A 16,320-nucleotide genomic window follows, 5' to 3' on the forward strand; every position below is an offset into this window, starting at 1 on the left:
TGCCTGCTTACACACAGTGACTTTATCTTATCCATCCTGTATCTCACTCCTGTGCCCAAGTCAGAGCCCTGGCACCTATTAAAGCTGAGAGGCCAGGGAAATAATAGAAGAGGATGAGGTCAGTGGAAGAATGAGCAAATATTTAGCTAGTGCTAGGGCTAGGGCCAAGAAGATAAAACAGGATGTTTCAGATTCCCCAAATCCAGAGGAAATAAAGCCAATCATCGATAAAGTAGCCTCACTGAATAACTAAACAACTAACTGTCAAAGCTGGGAATCTGAGGTTGGAAGAGTCAGGAAACAACCCAGGAAAGAATAATATCTGATAGCTTATACTTCTAAAGTAGCACCTGCCATGATGTCAGAAAGCCCACTCTAATCTACTGATCCCCACGGATTCCATAAGAACATCAAGTCCATTGATAAATTACAATCTCAGCAAGCCTCAGCTAAAGATGTTGCTTAACAGCTCAGGACTGGGCACTCCGAAGACTATCAGATAACTGAATTGTGCTCAGGGAACAGCCTCTAAAGTGATTAAGAAAAAAAGATGACTTTGTTCATTGAAAATGATTAAACACATTAAATAAAGCTTGCTTTAATGACTTCTGAGGGATGTGTTATCATCATCAACTGATGCTGACCACCCACGGAGCAGCAGGCAGAGGATTAGCTGTCATGGCAGGGTGCAGGGGCACTGGGCAGCAGTGCCAACTCAGGAAAGAATTCCAAGGAGCTGTACTGCTGACATCAGTCTGATGTCTTCTCTGTTAGCAGAAGAATGTGTCACTTGAGATAATTTTGCAAATTCAGATGCTTTATCATCTAAGGGCACCTTTGCTTTTTCCAAAAGCCAACAAAAGAAATGAAAACTATGGATGAATTCATACAGACTACATTTCAGTAAAGCAATATTTCAAATGCAATGTTAGCACACACGAATAAAGGGCATTCTTTTAACATAAACCTTAATAACTCATCTCCTGTGGGTTTTCCAAGAAATTAGTCCCAGATGAAATAATGTTTTTAGAATTATAATTTTCTTTTCAGAAGGTCTGATGATTTAAAACAGCATCACATATAAAAAGGACTATCTGGGTCAGAAAATGATCACCAGATAAGAGTTATTTTACATTATATAAAAACAATTTTTGACCATCAATTTAATTCCCTATTACTCATATAATAGGAAATGAATGCAATATAGAAAACATCACGTTCAGGCTCTTTCCCAAGCAAAAAAGAATCTGACTGACAACATTCTATCCATTGAGACTTCTTTTTTCTTCTCTTTGCTCTCAGATTTGTGCAGAAATTAGCAAAAGGTAGTCTTGCTGGGCGATAAGGTCATCAATTCAATGTAACCAGGCTCCTGATACTCAGTCATTCTTTGTAGGTAAGGAATCTCAAAAAATTGACCCATGTGATTGTTTCATAGATTCACTCATACTTTGAGCAAATATTTATAAAATGCCTAACATGAGCCAGATAATGTGCTTGGTTCTGGGAAAGAATCAGCAAGTAAGACAGTGAGCAGTCCAAGACTCTAGCGGAGACACAAACACGGTTAGAAAATAGGCCCTGTGCCAAAGCATAAAGCAGAGCAAGGGGAGAGGAATGACTCGGGGTTACTGTCTGAGATACAGGAGGCCTGGGAAGGCTCTTGAAGGAAGGGCATGCTTTGTGAAAATTCTAGAGATGATTAAAAACTCACTAAGTTCAAGAATCTTAAGTGCTTTTAGGATTTCCATGTTTATTCTTGACAGCAACCTGATGAGTTAGGAATTAATTATTGTTCTTACTGTCCAGAGCTCTCTAAGCTTGCCCAAAGTCACTGTGTCAGTAAGGAGTGGCAGTGAGAAGCCCACACTTCTCTGTGGAGTAATGACAGCAGACACATTTGCTTGTCGCTGCCCTCAGCCGCCCTCGGGGTACACAGCTGCACTGCTGAGACCTGGTGTGGATGCAGCGCCCAGCAGGAGCGGGAGCAGTGAGTACGGCTTTGTAATAGGGAGGCTGGGCTTCTCCTCAAGAAACTTAAATAGCATAGCAGGCAGATGATCTTGTTTCTGACAGAAAAATAAGAAAAGGGAGGAAGGAAAATCGTTTGAGCAAAGAAAATAATCAGTAGGGATTTTAGAGAAAGGGTTCAGAATAGAAGACAATGCACATTTAAAAATCAGAGAGGCTGTTTTATTCCAATGATCTATATGTCTTTCCTTACACCAACACTGCCTTGATTACTGTAGCTTTAGAAGAAGTCTTAAAATTGGGTGCTAAACGTCTTCCAATACTGTTTTTGTTTTTGGCTTTTCTGGGTCCTTTGTACTCCTACATAACTTTTAAATTTCAATATCCAGTTCTTCATTTATAGCAAGTACACACAGGCCTGAATTTTTATATATACCTTGTGCTTTCTAATCCTATTAAATTCCAGTACAAGTTCTAGGGGATCCTAGAGATTTCTTAGTATTTTCTCTGTAGATGATCCTTTCATCTACATATAAAGATTTTGCTTCTGCCGTGCCAATCCTATCCTAGTTGCGTCATTTTATTGCCGGACTATTTTGGTTTAGAGCTATGTTTCAAAGTCTAATGGACAGATGAAGAGTAGGCATATATGCCCTTGTTCCCCACCTGAAGGAGAAAGCATTGTATTGTCTCAATTCATAGAAGGAGTTTTGTTGGAAGTATGGAGTACATGTCTTTGATCTGTTGAGAAGGTTCTGTTCTACTTCTAGTCTACTGATAGCTTTTACCATGAACAGCTGTTGAATTTAGCCCAATACTTTTTCTCCAACTAGTGACAGGATCATATGGCTTTTTCCTTTCCTCTGTTTAAATGATGACTTTTGGGGGTGGATCTTCCAAAGCTGAACCAACACTGCCATCCCTATAACACAAAACCACTTTCTACATCCTGCCAGATCTGACTTCCAATAGTTTGTTTTGTTAAACAAATTTCTATCTATGTTCATACTTTTTTTTCTATTATTTTTATCCAGTTTTAGGATTAGCACAATGTTGATTTCCTAAAATGAGGGGAGAAGTGTTCCTTCTTTTTTCTGCTTTAATTGTTTGATATAATTTATCAGTTAAAATGTTTATGAGCCTGCTGTTGTCATATAGGCAGGTTTTCAAGCTAGGAATATACTTTCTTTAATAGGTGCTATTCAAATTTTACATTTCCTCCAGAGTTAGTTTCATTAATTTGTCTTCTAAGTTACTTCTTAGAAGTTGTCAAATTTATTTCAAAAAAGATTTTTGTAATATGGTTTCTATATCCTTTTAAATTCTGTAAAATCTGTGGTAATGTCTCCTAGATCTTAATATTGTAATTTAAAAAATGTATAACTGATATTGTGTAACAGGAAGAAAAGGTCTAAAAGAGCAGGGGAATTGGGAGAGGTAGGGGAAGGGAAAAAAGGGAAAGGAAAAAATATGAGAAGAGGAAAAAAATGGAAACAAGGTCTTTGCAAATAGGGAAGGGTGGAGGGGGTGAAGGGAGGGCAAGGGAAGGGGAAAAAAATAAGAACCAAGAGACTCATGTAAAGGTACAAGATCCCAATGATGAATGTAACTGTACTGTATACCTTAAATGTACCAATAAAGTTAATGGGGAAAAAATTAATAAATAAAAATCAGAGAGGACCCTCTGCTTAAGAAAATCAAGAATAACAGGAAAGGTCCTCAAACATTAGCTGACTGATTGAAGAAAACCTATAGTTGGCTCCTTTAGGGAGAGAATCATCAGGAATTTAGAGGAGGGGGGATTTGAGGCACTAAAGGTTAACTTTGTGTCCATTTGTAGAGAAATGTCCAGAAAAAGCTATTTAACTGATGATTTTGGAAGAAATCAAGGATCTCAAGAAGGAAGAATAACAACAATAGAAAGGGCCAGGATTTCAAATAAGAAATAACAGGGATGTTTGAAAATACAGAGACCTAAACACCTATGATACAGAGTACAGATACCCAAGTTAACTAGACACTTTAACTCTTGGATAAAAACACAGCTTTGGATCAAAATGTATAATTGATAATGTGAAACAGGAAGAAAAGGTCTAAAGGAGTAGGGGAAGTGGGAGGGGTAGGGGAAAGGAAAGAAGGGAAAAAGAAAAAAATGGAAACAAAGTCTTTGTAAATAGAGAAGGGTGGAGGGGGTGAAGGGAGGGTAGGGGAATGGAGAAAAAATAAGAACCAAGATACATCATGTACAGGTACAGGTTTCCAATGATGAATGTAACTGTATTGTATACCTAAAGTGTACCAATAAACTTAATGGAAAACAAAAAAACCCCACAGCTTCTAAGTTTGCCTGAGACTCTAAGAGATAGGATTTCCAAGCACAATACTGTTCAAAACGAAAGCCCCGTTAGGGAAGAGCTGCACGAGTCCCGTGTGTATCCTGGAAAATGGCTACCTCTGTGGAACAAGAGTGGCGGCCTCTGCAGAGCATCTGGGTGCAAGAACCAGGGGGCAGCAACTGGCAGGCTCAACTTCTCTGCCTGGCAGGTTTAAGTAAGTGGATGATGACAACTCTGCACTAACAAGGGAAGATAGAAATAATGAGGGCACCGTATTGTTAAATACCTAGATATTTGTTAGAAGTCTCAACTAAAACTAGAATCTTGAATATACTTTTCACTTGACCTTCTGATAGGAAGGAAGATGAGCAAAGTGCAACTTTGGATCTAATCCTGATCAACTGTGGGGAGAGGAAGAGACCAGGCAGGGATGGACATGCTTGGGTAGAAAGCAGGAAACCTAGAATTTAGAAGAAAGCACCCAAAAAGAAACTGGTGATAGATTTGAACTCTAAAGTTTAAAAGGACCGACTGTAAAAGTTCAAAGAAAACACATACATGCCATGAAACTCAAAAGGGAAGATGTTTAGGGGCTGGGGATTTAGCTCAGTGGTGCCACCGCCTGCCTTGCAAGTACAAGGTCTGGAGTTCAATCCCCATTACCAAAAACAAAAACGAAAACACACATTAAAAGGGAAAATGTTTCAAGAGAAATGGGAGGACTCTCAAAAATGAAGTTCTGCTCACACAATGGCAAATTATTATCTCTGCAGATGAAAATGTAATCCCCAAGGGAACAGTTTATTGGGCCCAGTTTTTAAAGGACATGTACAAAAGGATCAAGAGAAGGGCCCATAATAAAGACTATAACATGGTCCACAGCAATTCAAAAAGGTTGAAGGTCAGAATGAGCTTAAACTTGCCAAAATTCTAAAGAAAAAAAAATTTAAGGGCTATTTTAAAGTTATGTTTGAAATAAAAGAATAAGAGAGACAAAGACTTGCTGTGCAGGATGTTTAGTGGCTCTCAGATGGGCGGAAGAAAGAGAAGGATAATCATGCTGGAAAGGAACAAACCTTGATGAGAGGTAAATGGGTGAAGGGATTGAGATTTAGAGATCAAATGAATACTCTTGACAAGTTGAATTCACCTCAGTACACAGGAAAAAAAATTAACAACTGAAATGCAACCAACAATCTTCAAGGGATTCTAGTGAATCTGGGATCAAAGTCAACTAACAGGCAAAGATGGGTATGTACGGTCCCACCTTTCAAAAGGAAGACAACAGGGCACTCTGCTCGCCATCTGGGAAATTCCAGTGTAGTATTAAATGATAGGTATGGAGCACTTAGGAAATGAAATCTGAGGAGGAGACTCCTCATTATCAATAAGTAATGGCAGATGGTGATGGGTCAACTGTTTAGATGGGGAAATGTAAGGGACATTTAGATACCAATGTGGCATATGGCAAGTTTTTCCATGATACCCTTATGGACATGATGGAGAAATGTGGATTAAATGACACTCTAGTCATGAAGATTTGTGATTCTTTACATGATGATAATCATGGAATTACTGAATTAGTATCAACCATAACATTAAATACGGTAGTAGATTTAATAAGAGCAATGCTTAAATCTGTGACACAAGGAATAGGCAAAAACAACTTCAAGGGTACACCCTTAGATAAAAGAATACACAAGGGGACATATCTGTCTCAGAACAGCATGGAAAAAGATCGAATTTGTCTATGTGGTCCTGTAAAATAAAGGGAGCCACGGCACAACACGAATGTGCTCAATAAACTTCCAGTAAGTTGGATTTATCTAACAATGGCCAAGGACCACCCAGTGCTAGGGCACCTGCAGTCACCGGAATGCCCGAGCAGCCCAGTGGCCCTGTGTTAGAGATGGGTACCAAAGGGGTGACACTCAAAGTTGCCTATTGGTTGTTGCTGTTACAAACTACCACAAGCTTTGTGGTAGAAATCAGGTCCTGAGATCCAGGTGTAGGCAGGGCCGTATTCCTTCTGGACACTGTAGGGAAGAACCGATTTCCCTGCTCTTTCCAGAGACTGCCTGCATTCCTTGGCTTGTGTCCTCTCTCTATCATTCCCACCTCTCTATCCCCACCCAGTATCCTTCTTGCACCCTGGCCCTCCTGCCTTGCCTTCAAGAAAATCTGTGTACTTGACAATGAGCCCACCCAGGGAAGGATAATTCCCTCATTTCAGGACTCAATGAAATTACATATGCAAAGTCCTTTTTGCCAGTAAGGAAATATATTCAAAGGTTCCAAGGATTAGAAGGTGAACATCTTTGGGGAGCCATTGTTCTGTCTGCAATAGGTACCTTTCAAGCCTCAGAGATTCAGTGAATTCTCTACTGGGAGTCGGGGGAGGCAAGGGCTGAAGAGCCCCTGATCTCATCAGTGACCAGAGCCCTGAAACAAATGCCCATGCCTTAAAATCTAATAGAAAAATAATTTTTAAAAGATATTAATAAAGTTGGACATGTCAGCCTTAGTCTGAGTTTAATGTAGTTAATTATAAACACTGAACAGATACCAATCTTTTTCAAAAATTCTCCTGTTAAAAGTCAATCAAATATTAACTTTTTAGTAGGCTGTAAAGTTTATTTCCTTATGAACTCCTACTTATGGGCTTAACCATTTAAATAAAGCAACATACATTTACCACTAGCCAGGTGGCTAAGAGTTTATGATTATCCAAGAGCTCCTCAGTGCTGGTCTAGGACTTTAGAGGAAATGTATGAAACACTGAGGGAAAGTTCATGATCATAGTATAATTACCCAGACCTTTTTGTCATCTCTTTCTTTTCATATTTAAATATTATTAATTTCTCCTTCCTCCAACCAGATTTCTCCAAACCCAGTTACAGTTGAGTCTTTCAAACAAAACTATTTCTTTAGCTTCAAGTGATAGATTAAAAAAAAAAAGCTACAGATCTAGAAAATAATTTCCCCCTATATTTCAGGGTATATCTCTCAAGAAAACATGTACATTATGGTTAGATATACCACATAAATCCATAATAACATTTTTGATCAACAGTCCCAATACCCTCAATACATTTAACCTTTTAAAACAGAATTGTTACAAGACTGAACAGGAAAAACTGAGGACAGTGAAATGATAAAAGAATGAGTAACTAAAAGGAAAAGGAAATTCCTCCGTGAGTCTGTGAGCTGCAGGAGGAGGTCGGACTAAGTCTTACTCACTGAGGTCTCCCTAACTTCCGAGCGAGGACCTGGCACCTGCTGGGTGTTAAAGTACAGAGAAATAAATCTAGATAAGAGGACAGGGCGGTGCATGAGCTTCCTCCCCACTATATTCCTGGCACCTGGTGCAGTGACTTGCACCTGAAGGACTTGGGACAATGAGTCCCTTCATTAGTTATGCAGAGTAACAGGAAGTGGGGCTTACCTTACTGTCCTTGTCCTGTTTGGCTGCTGAACTGTTCCCACAGGCTGAAGACGCACTGTCGGGAGATGTGGGGAGTCCAGAGAGGCCAGTCACTGCCCGACCACTGGGCTCACTCTCCAGAGAGGCCGTGGTGATGCTCGCAGAGGTCACAGAAGCAGCTGGAGCGCAGGCCAGGGGGGCGCTGGCGCGACCGATGGTGACAGCAGCGACGTGGGCGGCAGAGCCTGCCATGGGTGCCAGAGGCTGCGGGGAGCCCAGCGAGTGGTGGGGCAGCCCCATAGATGGAGGGCCGAGGCAGGCGGCATTCTGCACCTGGATGGGCGTCACTGCTGCTGTGGGGCGTTCTTGGCTATGTGCCGCAACTGGCAGATGACAGGAGGGAACACGGCAGGAGTCAGTTTCCCATGCAATACTGCTCACCAGAAACACAAGTCATTTCACTGTATCAGACACAATAAACGGCTCTGATCACCACTTTTTACAATGAAGAATGGATGGATCTACAGTGGTTTAAATACTGAACTTTTTTTTTTTAAGGCAGCAGCACCACTGAGCTAAATCCCCAGCCCTAAATACTTAAATCTTAGCTAGATCCCTAGAAGCTATTTTCCTTCCAAGTCAGCCTTCAAATTTGTTGAGCATCTGGCAGCTGAGGCCTTTTAGTTACAGAGAACACCTTTCTATGGCATTACAGGCAACGAGCCAGTTTCTGATGGTTCTATATAATAGCAAACAATATCAGCCTCAAGGCCTCTTTTTATTAACTATTTAAAAAAATTTTTTTTTTCAGCTAGTGTCTTGCCACGTTGCCCAAGCTGGCCTCAAACTTGCAATCCTCCTGCCTCAGCCTCCTGAGTAGGTAGAATTTCAGGTGCATGCCACTACACCTGGTTCATTATTAACCACTATTTTTTCTTTTTCTGATAGATTTCCCAAGCATTTAGTCTATCTGTTATGGCTTGTGTCTAGAGGTTCCCCCAAAGCCTCATGATGTCATGAGTGTAGCTTTTTCAGAGGTGGCTGAATCTAGGGTACGTGATTGATTCATGGTGCAGTGCTAGGATTCAGGGTGTGTGACTACTCAATCAGTCCACTGATTGGTTTGGCACCACCCTAATCCCTGTAGCCCAGATAGAATATAAAAGGGACAGAAAAAAGTGCTAAGGTCCCTTGCCTGCTTTGCTACCTTCTGTCTGCCATGAATTGTTTCTCTTGCCTGTCTGCCATACCATGCTGCCATGGAACCAGATGATGACAGACTCAAACCTCTACAAACTGTGAGCCAAATAAACTTTTCCACCTTTAACTTTGGGTGTTGGGTGTTTCATCTCAGCAATGAGAAAAGTAACTAAGATATTACCCTACAATTGTTTCCCAAGACTCTTGGTAGGTTTTCAATGCTATTTAAGATCATATTGAATCTAAACTGTATTTGTGGCTAAGTTCATCAAAAATAACACCCCACTTAGCAGAGAATCTGAGACATACAATCTTGACTGTAGAAGTCATAATTTGAGGTACCACACTATTGGCATTCTTAGGAATCAGTCTTTTTCCTTTAGACTTTAGATACATACATCAGGTTTAAATTAACATGCAGGGCAGACTTAGCCCAAATAAATGGATATAAAGTAGCACTGACTAGTTTGTCCTGTTTCTAATTCCTTGCGATATTCACCATTTTAGTATTATACCAACTTTTCTCAACATTTGTCATGTATGATCTACTATTAGGTAGGCAGTTAACCCCTTTCCCTGATGGGTTCCGGCCGGGTGTTCCGCTTACCTGTCCTCACTGCATTGCGGGCCTGGTTGACTGTCATTTGCCCAGTCATGTGCAACAGGACCTTTGCCTGAGGACTGGTTTGGATGTGAGCTGCTGACACCACGGCCGTGGGGACAACACTGGGACTCCCAGCCACACCATTTCCCTGGAGCTTCTGGGCAGGACCTCCTGCCGTGGAAGGACTGACCATGGTCACTCCCCGACTTGTCTGACCCGCAGTGGACATAGAGACTTTAGCTTGGGAAGCATTTGTCACCGCTCTGCTGAGACAAACAGATGGAAAACCCAATCCATCAGCAAAATGGGAGGCAGAACAATTAAATGCAAGAAAAATGACTCAGAGCTTTAAAGACAGAACATTTTAAAGAACGATGGAATTATTTTTACAAAGTTTTAAGAGAAGCAAATTCAAAGAAATGATGGCCTTCAGGCAGAGGAAAGTCTTGAAATTATTCTGAGTTACCAGAAACCACATGTCATACTCAGCTCAAGAATATAGTTACTGCTTTCAGCTTTCCATATTGAGGCCGAGCACCTCCACTGATGTTAAGGCCCTGAGTCCTTCTGCATCACCTACCAAACAAGCCAGGGTTGTTCCTTTACATTTATCTATGTTTCCACAGCCTGCTCCTGTTTCTGATCTCTCTACTTGTCTCAGACACGTCACACATTCATATGTGCACCTACACACACACACAAACTCTTGACCTTTCTGGCTTCTCTTGGCCTATCTCAATTTCATTCATGTTTCAAGATCCAGCATACAGCTCATCATTTTAAGAAGGTCTGCCTAAAAGTCAGGTTTAAGATCCTATGGTTCTACCATTTCACACAGATTCCTTCCTCTCTTTTGTATTTTTTTTCTTTTTGGTACCGGGGATCAAACTCGGGATCGTGTGCTTGCGAGGCAGGCGGCAGAACTACCCTCTCTTCTGTTTTTACATTCCATGCGGTACTTGTAATTTAGCTCTTGGTTACAAAATGTGGTATATTTTTTTAAAAATATATTTCATATTAAATACTGATGACTCAGTAAAAGTTCTTTGAAGGCAGAGGCAAGTGTAAAATGGTTTGTTCTATGCCTCCACTATTAGCATAGTTATAGGGGGATAGTCAGCTCTAAACATCTACCCTATTATTATCTACTTTTATTATTTTAAATTCACTTAAATGATAATTCTGTATACAGCAATTTTCTACTATGCAGAATATTTCATTAACTTGAGCATTCTTATTATTTACCATGATGAATAACAGATCATATATTATAAGCAAGCATTTTCCAGAGTTAAACAAAATGAGATTTTTATTTAATAATTTGTTTTTGAATCTTATAAAAATGTTTTCCTTCACTAACTTTATTTTTGTCATTGTTTGTCGTATTTCTCTTATTTAATATTATTATTTTTTTATGCTTAGGGAGGTTTTATCTGCCATTTTCTGCATGGGCTGGACCTTGAATGTAGATTTTTACATCTACAGAATAGAAGGCTTATATTGATTAAAAATCTGCAAGTCAAATTAAAGCTAACATTCTGTCACCATCTGCAACAATAGTGATTTTCATTTGATTAGGCTGCTGGCCAACCTATAAATCAAGGCCAACAGCGAACAAACATTGTCAGTTCATTGAGCCATTTGTTTAAATGGGGGAGGTGATGTGTGCGGTGATGTCACACAGTTAAACCTGGACCGTTTAGGTAGTAAGAGTCCAGTGGTTAAACACTAGAGCTCCTCAGTGTTCATTTCATTACATTTCATTTCTTTCAGTATGTGAGGCTACTTTCCTCAGTGATCAGAAGGTACACTGTAAAGTTCCTATCACCCTATAATAGGGTGTCTAAACCTCAGTGACGGTTCAGCCGGATTATTCTTTTGGCGGTGTCAGTGGTGGGGTCATCATGCACACTGGAGGGTTGAGCGGCATAAATCCTCGTCTGAACCCACTGGCTGCCAGCAGCCCTTCTCTCAGTTGTGATAATCACAAATATGTCCAGATACCATCAAACATCCCCTGGGAGCAATACTACCTTTATTTAAAATGTATCTATGCCATATTTAAGGAATTTTTATTTCTGACTATTATAATTGCCAGAGGTCCAGACCAGGTGGGTTTGAGGACTGCTTCACTTTGCAATCTTAGATAAGTTACTAAACCTCAAAATTTCCACATCTACTAAATGGGAGATAATAACAGCAATTAGCTCAGTGAGTTGTTTAAGGAAGAAGAGTTAATAAATCTAATGTGCTCAGAAATCTGTGTGGTTTACAGTATGTGTTATACAGACATGTAAGTGTTAATAATATAGCTTTTGTTTATCTTAAACACTATGCCTTTTATTTGCTAATAGAAAAATACTGAAAATGGTAGAGTTGGGTTCTCACAGATGTATCACAGAAATAACTTACAACCCGTACACGTATTGGTGGAAACCTGTAATTTTACACATATCCACATGAAAAGTAAGGTATGAATCTTAGCATTAAAAGGGATTTTACCAAAGATGGATATGGATTTTTAAATCTGCCTGGGTAACAGGCAATTATAATGTGAGGATGAATCTGAATAGACTGAAAGCCATGGAAAAGAACAAAGATTCTCTGTTTAGAACTTAGTAAACCATTTATTCAAAACCATACCTTGTGACTGGAGCTACATAATTGCCAGGGAAAACCCCAATCTTGCTGGTGTGCATCGATGTCCCTTTGAACCAGCCATCCTGGCAACGCTCAAACACTAAAAACATCTCCCCCTTCCTCAGCTCCAGTTCATCCTCTTTCCGGGGAGTATATGGATATATAGCAACATACCTAGAAAAGGAAAAAAATACTTTATTTCAGGGCAATGGACAAACACCAAGATGCTTAAAACTGGCTGTATACAAAGCTATGAATATTTTGTACAGATGTAGAGTGAAAGTATAATCTTTTAACCCACAAGTAGCAATGGCAAGTCTCCCTTGAAAGACGTTTTGCCCTCTACATTTTAAACACAAGCAGAAGCCTTCCTGACTGAGAACTGCTGAGCCTGTTCCTCTCGGTGTAGAAGTGACTATCCCACCAAATGGCATTTGCGTGGTGTGAAAGCATTAATGCAATTTGCAAGAGTGCCTAACTTGCTGCTATGGACTAGGTGCCCAGTGGGAAAACTGAGCACTTCAATGGCACTTGTTAGACTTGGGAATAGCCCCAAGTGAGGACATATGGTATAAAACTCCACTGGGAAGCACAATATGCTGCCTTTGACATACAAGCTGAACCTACAGGCTTGGGCCACACCTGCTTTTTGTATGTTCAGCCAGGAAGGAGGCTTAATTTGCAAAAGTCAAAGGAAGAAAGAAAGTCTAGCACATAGAGAGCACGAAACAACTCCACAATGCAGGGTAGTTGTGCCTATCAACACATGGAAATGAGGTAGGCAACACTATTCTATAGTTTTTACCAGTGCTGTAAAGTGGTAAGGTATAATGCAGGAGCCACAAAAATTGTGTTGCATTCTGCCATCAGTAGACTGTGCGCAGGATAATTAGACATTTCTGGATATTTATTGCTGGGGACTCAAAGCTTTTTATATTCATCCTCCAACGAGATCTGATTTGTGTGGAATACTTTTCTATTCCTTTGATATCCTACTGCTGGGATTGCAAGTGAAGAAGAAAGCTCTAACAGGAGTTGTACCCCCCCCCCAAAAGAGCAGTTTCATATACAAACAGTATCTCAAAGAAGCAAACAGTATGCTTCCCAAACGATGAAAGGCCTTTACCCAGCAGGCCTGCCACCTAGCTGCTCATGTGCTAGGCCCATTTTGTTTCAGCAGTTTCCTAATTATATGCATGACCGGGTGGAAGTTTACAGAACACAAACCACTCAGTGAACTGTAAGCCTGGCTCTAGCTCACATTAGAAGTGTTTCTCTCGCTCTGCTGTTTGGGCTCAGTTTTCAATGAACGCATAGGCAGTAATAAGCGACACTCTCACTTACACACTGGGGCGAGTCTGAGGCCGTAAATGTGCAATCTGGTCAGTGGATCCTGCCACGGGCCTCGGTCCCATTCCAGTAGCAGCAGTGGCAGCAGCGGTAGCGCCTGGCGGTGTGGTGGCGAGGACAGTGGCAGCCAGGAGAGGAGGTGGGGGGAGAGGAGGATTCATAGTCTGGTATAGAAAAAAGGTAAGGGAGAGGGAAGCAACAAAATATTTATTTAGATCTTTTGTGGAAGTTGGGAGGGAAGGAATCAGAAATGCATAGAACAAGATCTTAATGGAATTCACACCGAGCAGAACCAGCAGCCTGCCTCCTAAGAAAGACCCCTTTAAAATGCATCTTAAAGCCTCGGCAACCTCTTAATAAACAGGTAAGTAATCAACCTTGGGAGGAGAAGAGAAAAAAATGAAATGATTACACATAATTTTAAGATTAATAGCACTTTTAAGTAGAGACTGGGACAAGAATCCAAATGCCTTTCAAAGGGGCCACTATAATGTCATGCTGCTCAATAGGAATTTATTTGTAATTGTTCTTGTAACCTGAAACTTAAACACAACACAAAACAATCTGGCTGCACTACATCTCAAATCATTCCTTTGGAAGAAAATTTCTTTTGATGCCTGGTCTCCAAAAAGCTCAAACAATAGCAAGCCACAGTCACTGGGCTATTGTTGCTACTTTTGCTTATTCTTTTCTTAACTTTGTCAGCTTTTGAAATTTAGGACTATCAAGGCTGGTAATCTTTAACAAGTACACCAGTGAAAAGCTGCTGTTTCCTTTATGGAGGAAGCCTAATGGGGCTCTGCCTACAGGACTCCATGCCTTTTGAAAATCAATGGGGCAATTGTTGCTTTCTGATCTATAAACCCCAGATAATTCTTAAGGGCCTATATACTGAAACTCCTGGGAAAAGAAGCACACAAAGACTGCCTGAACCCCCTACCTCGTCCTCCCCAAATCTTTGAAGCACTAGATGTAAAAACTGAATCAAAGGAAAAATAAGGAGACTAAAGAATGTACCTAGGAAACATAAATGACTTCTATACATCAGCATATTAATGAGAAAAATCAACATAGTTCACAAATCATTTTATTTCCATTTTTTGGAATAAAAATTTGGACCTCATCAACATTTACTTCATCTATTAATGTATGTGGTTCCAGAAACATTACACAGTAGAAAAAATTCAAATCTCTGCACATATGTTGCAACCGTTCCATGTGTTATATTTAATTTTTTGCTAAAGTGACTTTCGGTTAGGATTTTTCCCACATTGCAGCAGAACATTTAGTGCAGAAATAAATGAGGTGTAGAGCTGCTTAGAGTGTGCTAACCTGGATGAGGCAGAGGTAGGTTCAAAAAGTGAGAATGTCACGAAAAAGCCACTTACATTCTCAAAACAAGGCAACATTAAGATTTGTTATGGCTCTAGAATTTGCATGTACTGGGATTTCCTGCCTCTGCAAACTTTAACCAGTTGAAGGTCAACCATTTATTCAGTTTGGCCTCCTTCCAGTGACCAAGTAGAGAGGAATAAAGATAATCTTGGTAAAACACTCGGCAATGTGACCTTACTGGTTCAAAGATAATAATGCATCAGTGGCCTGACAGGTACGATTACAAGTCTATACTATACAGAGTAGTTCATGGAGAAACTGTAAAATTACCACCTCAATGATTTCCATTCAAATCTTTCTGAGTTCAATCTTGAAACAGTGTGGTTGCAGAAATGCAGAAGACAAATGGCATGTGTTCAACAAGGAAATTAAGATTACCTTTTATATCTTAACTTTATAAAGAGAGGCTGAAATAAATCAGCCTTAAGAAGAAAAGGGCAAAATGTAAAGAAAGGTTACTTCTTATAGTTACAGAATGCAGAAAGCACATGCTTCATGTATACTACTTTTGTAAAGAATAAAGATCAGGTGTTGAGATATGGCGTAAAACAGGATAATTTGAAAAATCCCCCAGGTTGTGCCTAAGACATAATACAGTTTTCCCTCTCTTTTTTGGGTAAAACAGAAGAAATGATCTTAATAAAACTGGGCAGATTTTTCCTAATACTGAGTGCATAAGACCAAGAGAGAAAGCCTGATTAGAATCAGATTCCTAGATGCTGCTCAGTCCTGCAGAGTTGGTAAAATGATAGGGCTGGACCACACTAGGAAGTTCTGTGGGTTGCTTTATAAACAACCTAAACTGAAATAATCTGGTGATGTGGAAGTTCAAAAGGTAATTCTCTATATACTGAGCTTCAGGCAGTCTGCTATCCTGCAAGGCTTGAAATTTCTATAGAGAAAAACCACAGCCTTTCATTGCCCAGAGCGACCTGAAGACCTGCCTACTGTTTCACAGTCTGGGCCAGCTCAGGCATCAGGGCCAAGATGCACTTTCCCCTATCAGCAAAAAAGGACTATGGACCCGCTGGGAACATAGGTCACTTTTTGTTTAGGAGTGGCCAACTTCCTTATTTTGCTGGAGTGACTCCCTAGGGAAGACCACATTTGCTAGGGGACACCATGACTGAGAAGTTCAAGTATGTGGGCATAAAACCCCTCTGTTCTGACACTCCCAACTCCTCTTGCCCTTTCATGCAGTCCACTCAGTGGTGGTTAGATCTGGATTTGGCTAAGGATAGAGGGAAACCTCCCGTAGGTCTCAAATCTGTGCCAAGGGCTGCAGGCCAAGCTATCAGCACAGTTCTTTGAATTGGAGTTTCAGACACAAGTTCAACTGACAATAAAAGGTTCATTTCCTTTCCAACTGTCTCTAATGTGTGTATCTCCCTTACACACCT

The 16,320-nt window shown here is 40.3% G+C and overlaps 2 protein-coding genes across 5 annotated transcripts in view; one reads left to right on the forward strand and one right to left on the reverse strand.

The window, feature by feature from the left end:
- The window catches only part of Sh3rf1 (SH3 domain containing ring finger 1), a 166,711-nt gene that overhangs the window by 12,127 nt on the left and 138,264 nt on the right, over positions 1 to 16,320 (reverse strand). For 3 of the 4 annotated variants that reach the window (XM_021264926.2, XM_004852919.3, XM_087217002.1), the window contains 4 exons: positions 13,520 to 13,689; positions 12,179 to 12,349; positions 9,539 to 9,801; positions 7,753 to 8,114 (listed from right to left, as the gene is read on the reverse strand). In XM_021264926.2, the coding sequence (XP_021120585.1) occupies positions 7,753 to 8,114; positions 9,539 to 9,801; positions 12,179 to 12,349; positions 13,520 to 13,689 (966 nt within the window). The remainder of the gene's footprint in view (positions 1 to 7,752; positions 8,115 to 9,538; positions 9,802 to 12,178; positions 12,350 to 13,519; positions 13,690 to 16,320) is intronic. The other variant, XM_004852920.3, reaches the window with a different exon arrangement.
- Positions 1,266 to 16,320, forward strand: part of LOC147826712 (uncharacterized) — a 43,348-nt gene continuing 28,293 nt past the window's right edge. Inside the window, exon 1 of the mRNA XM_087217003.1 lies at positions 1,266 to 1,990. Within this exon, the coding sequence (XP_087073129.1) occupies positions 1,964 to 1,990 (27 nt within the window). The 5' untranslated portion in view covers positions 1,266 to 1,963. The remainder of the gene's footprint in view (positions 1,991 to 16,320) is intronic.

Source organism: Heterocephalus glaber, unplaced genomic scaffold (assembly GCF_053883595.1).
Source record: "Heterocephalus glaber isolate CG9 unplaced genomic scaffold, H.glaber_assembly_v1.0 deba00001461, whole genome shotgun sequence".
Classification (NCBI taxonomy): Eukaryota; Metazoa; Chordata; class Mammalia; order Rodentia; family Bathyergidae; genus Heterocephalus; species Heterocephalus glaber.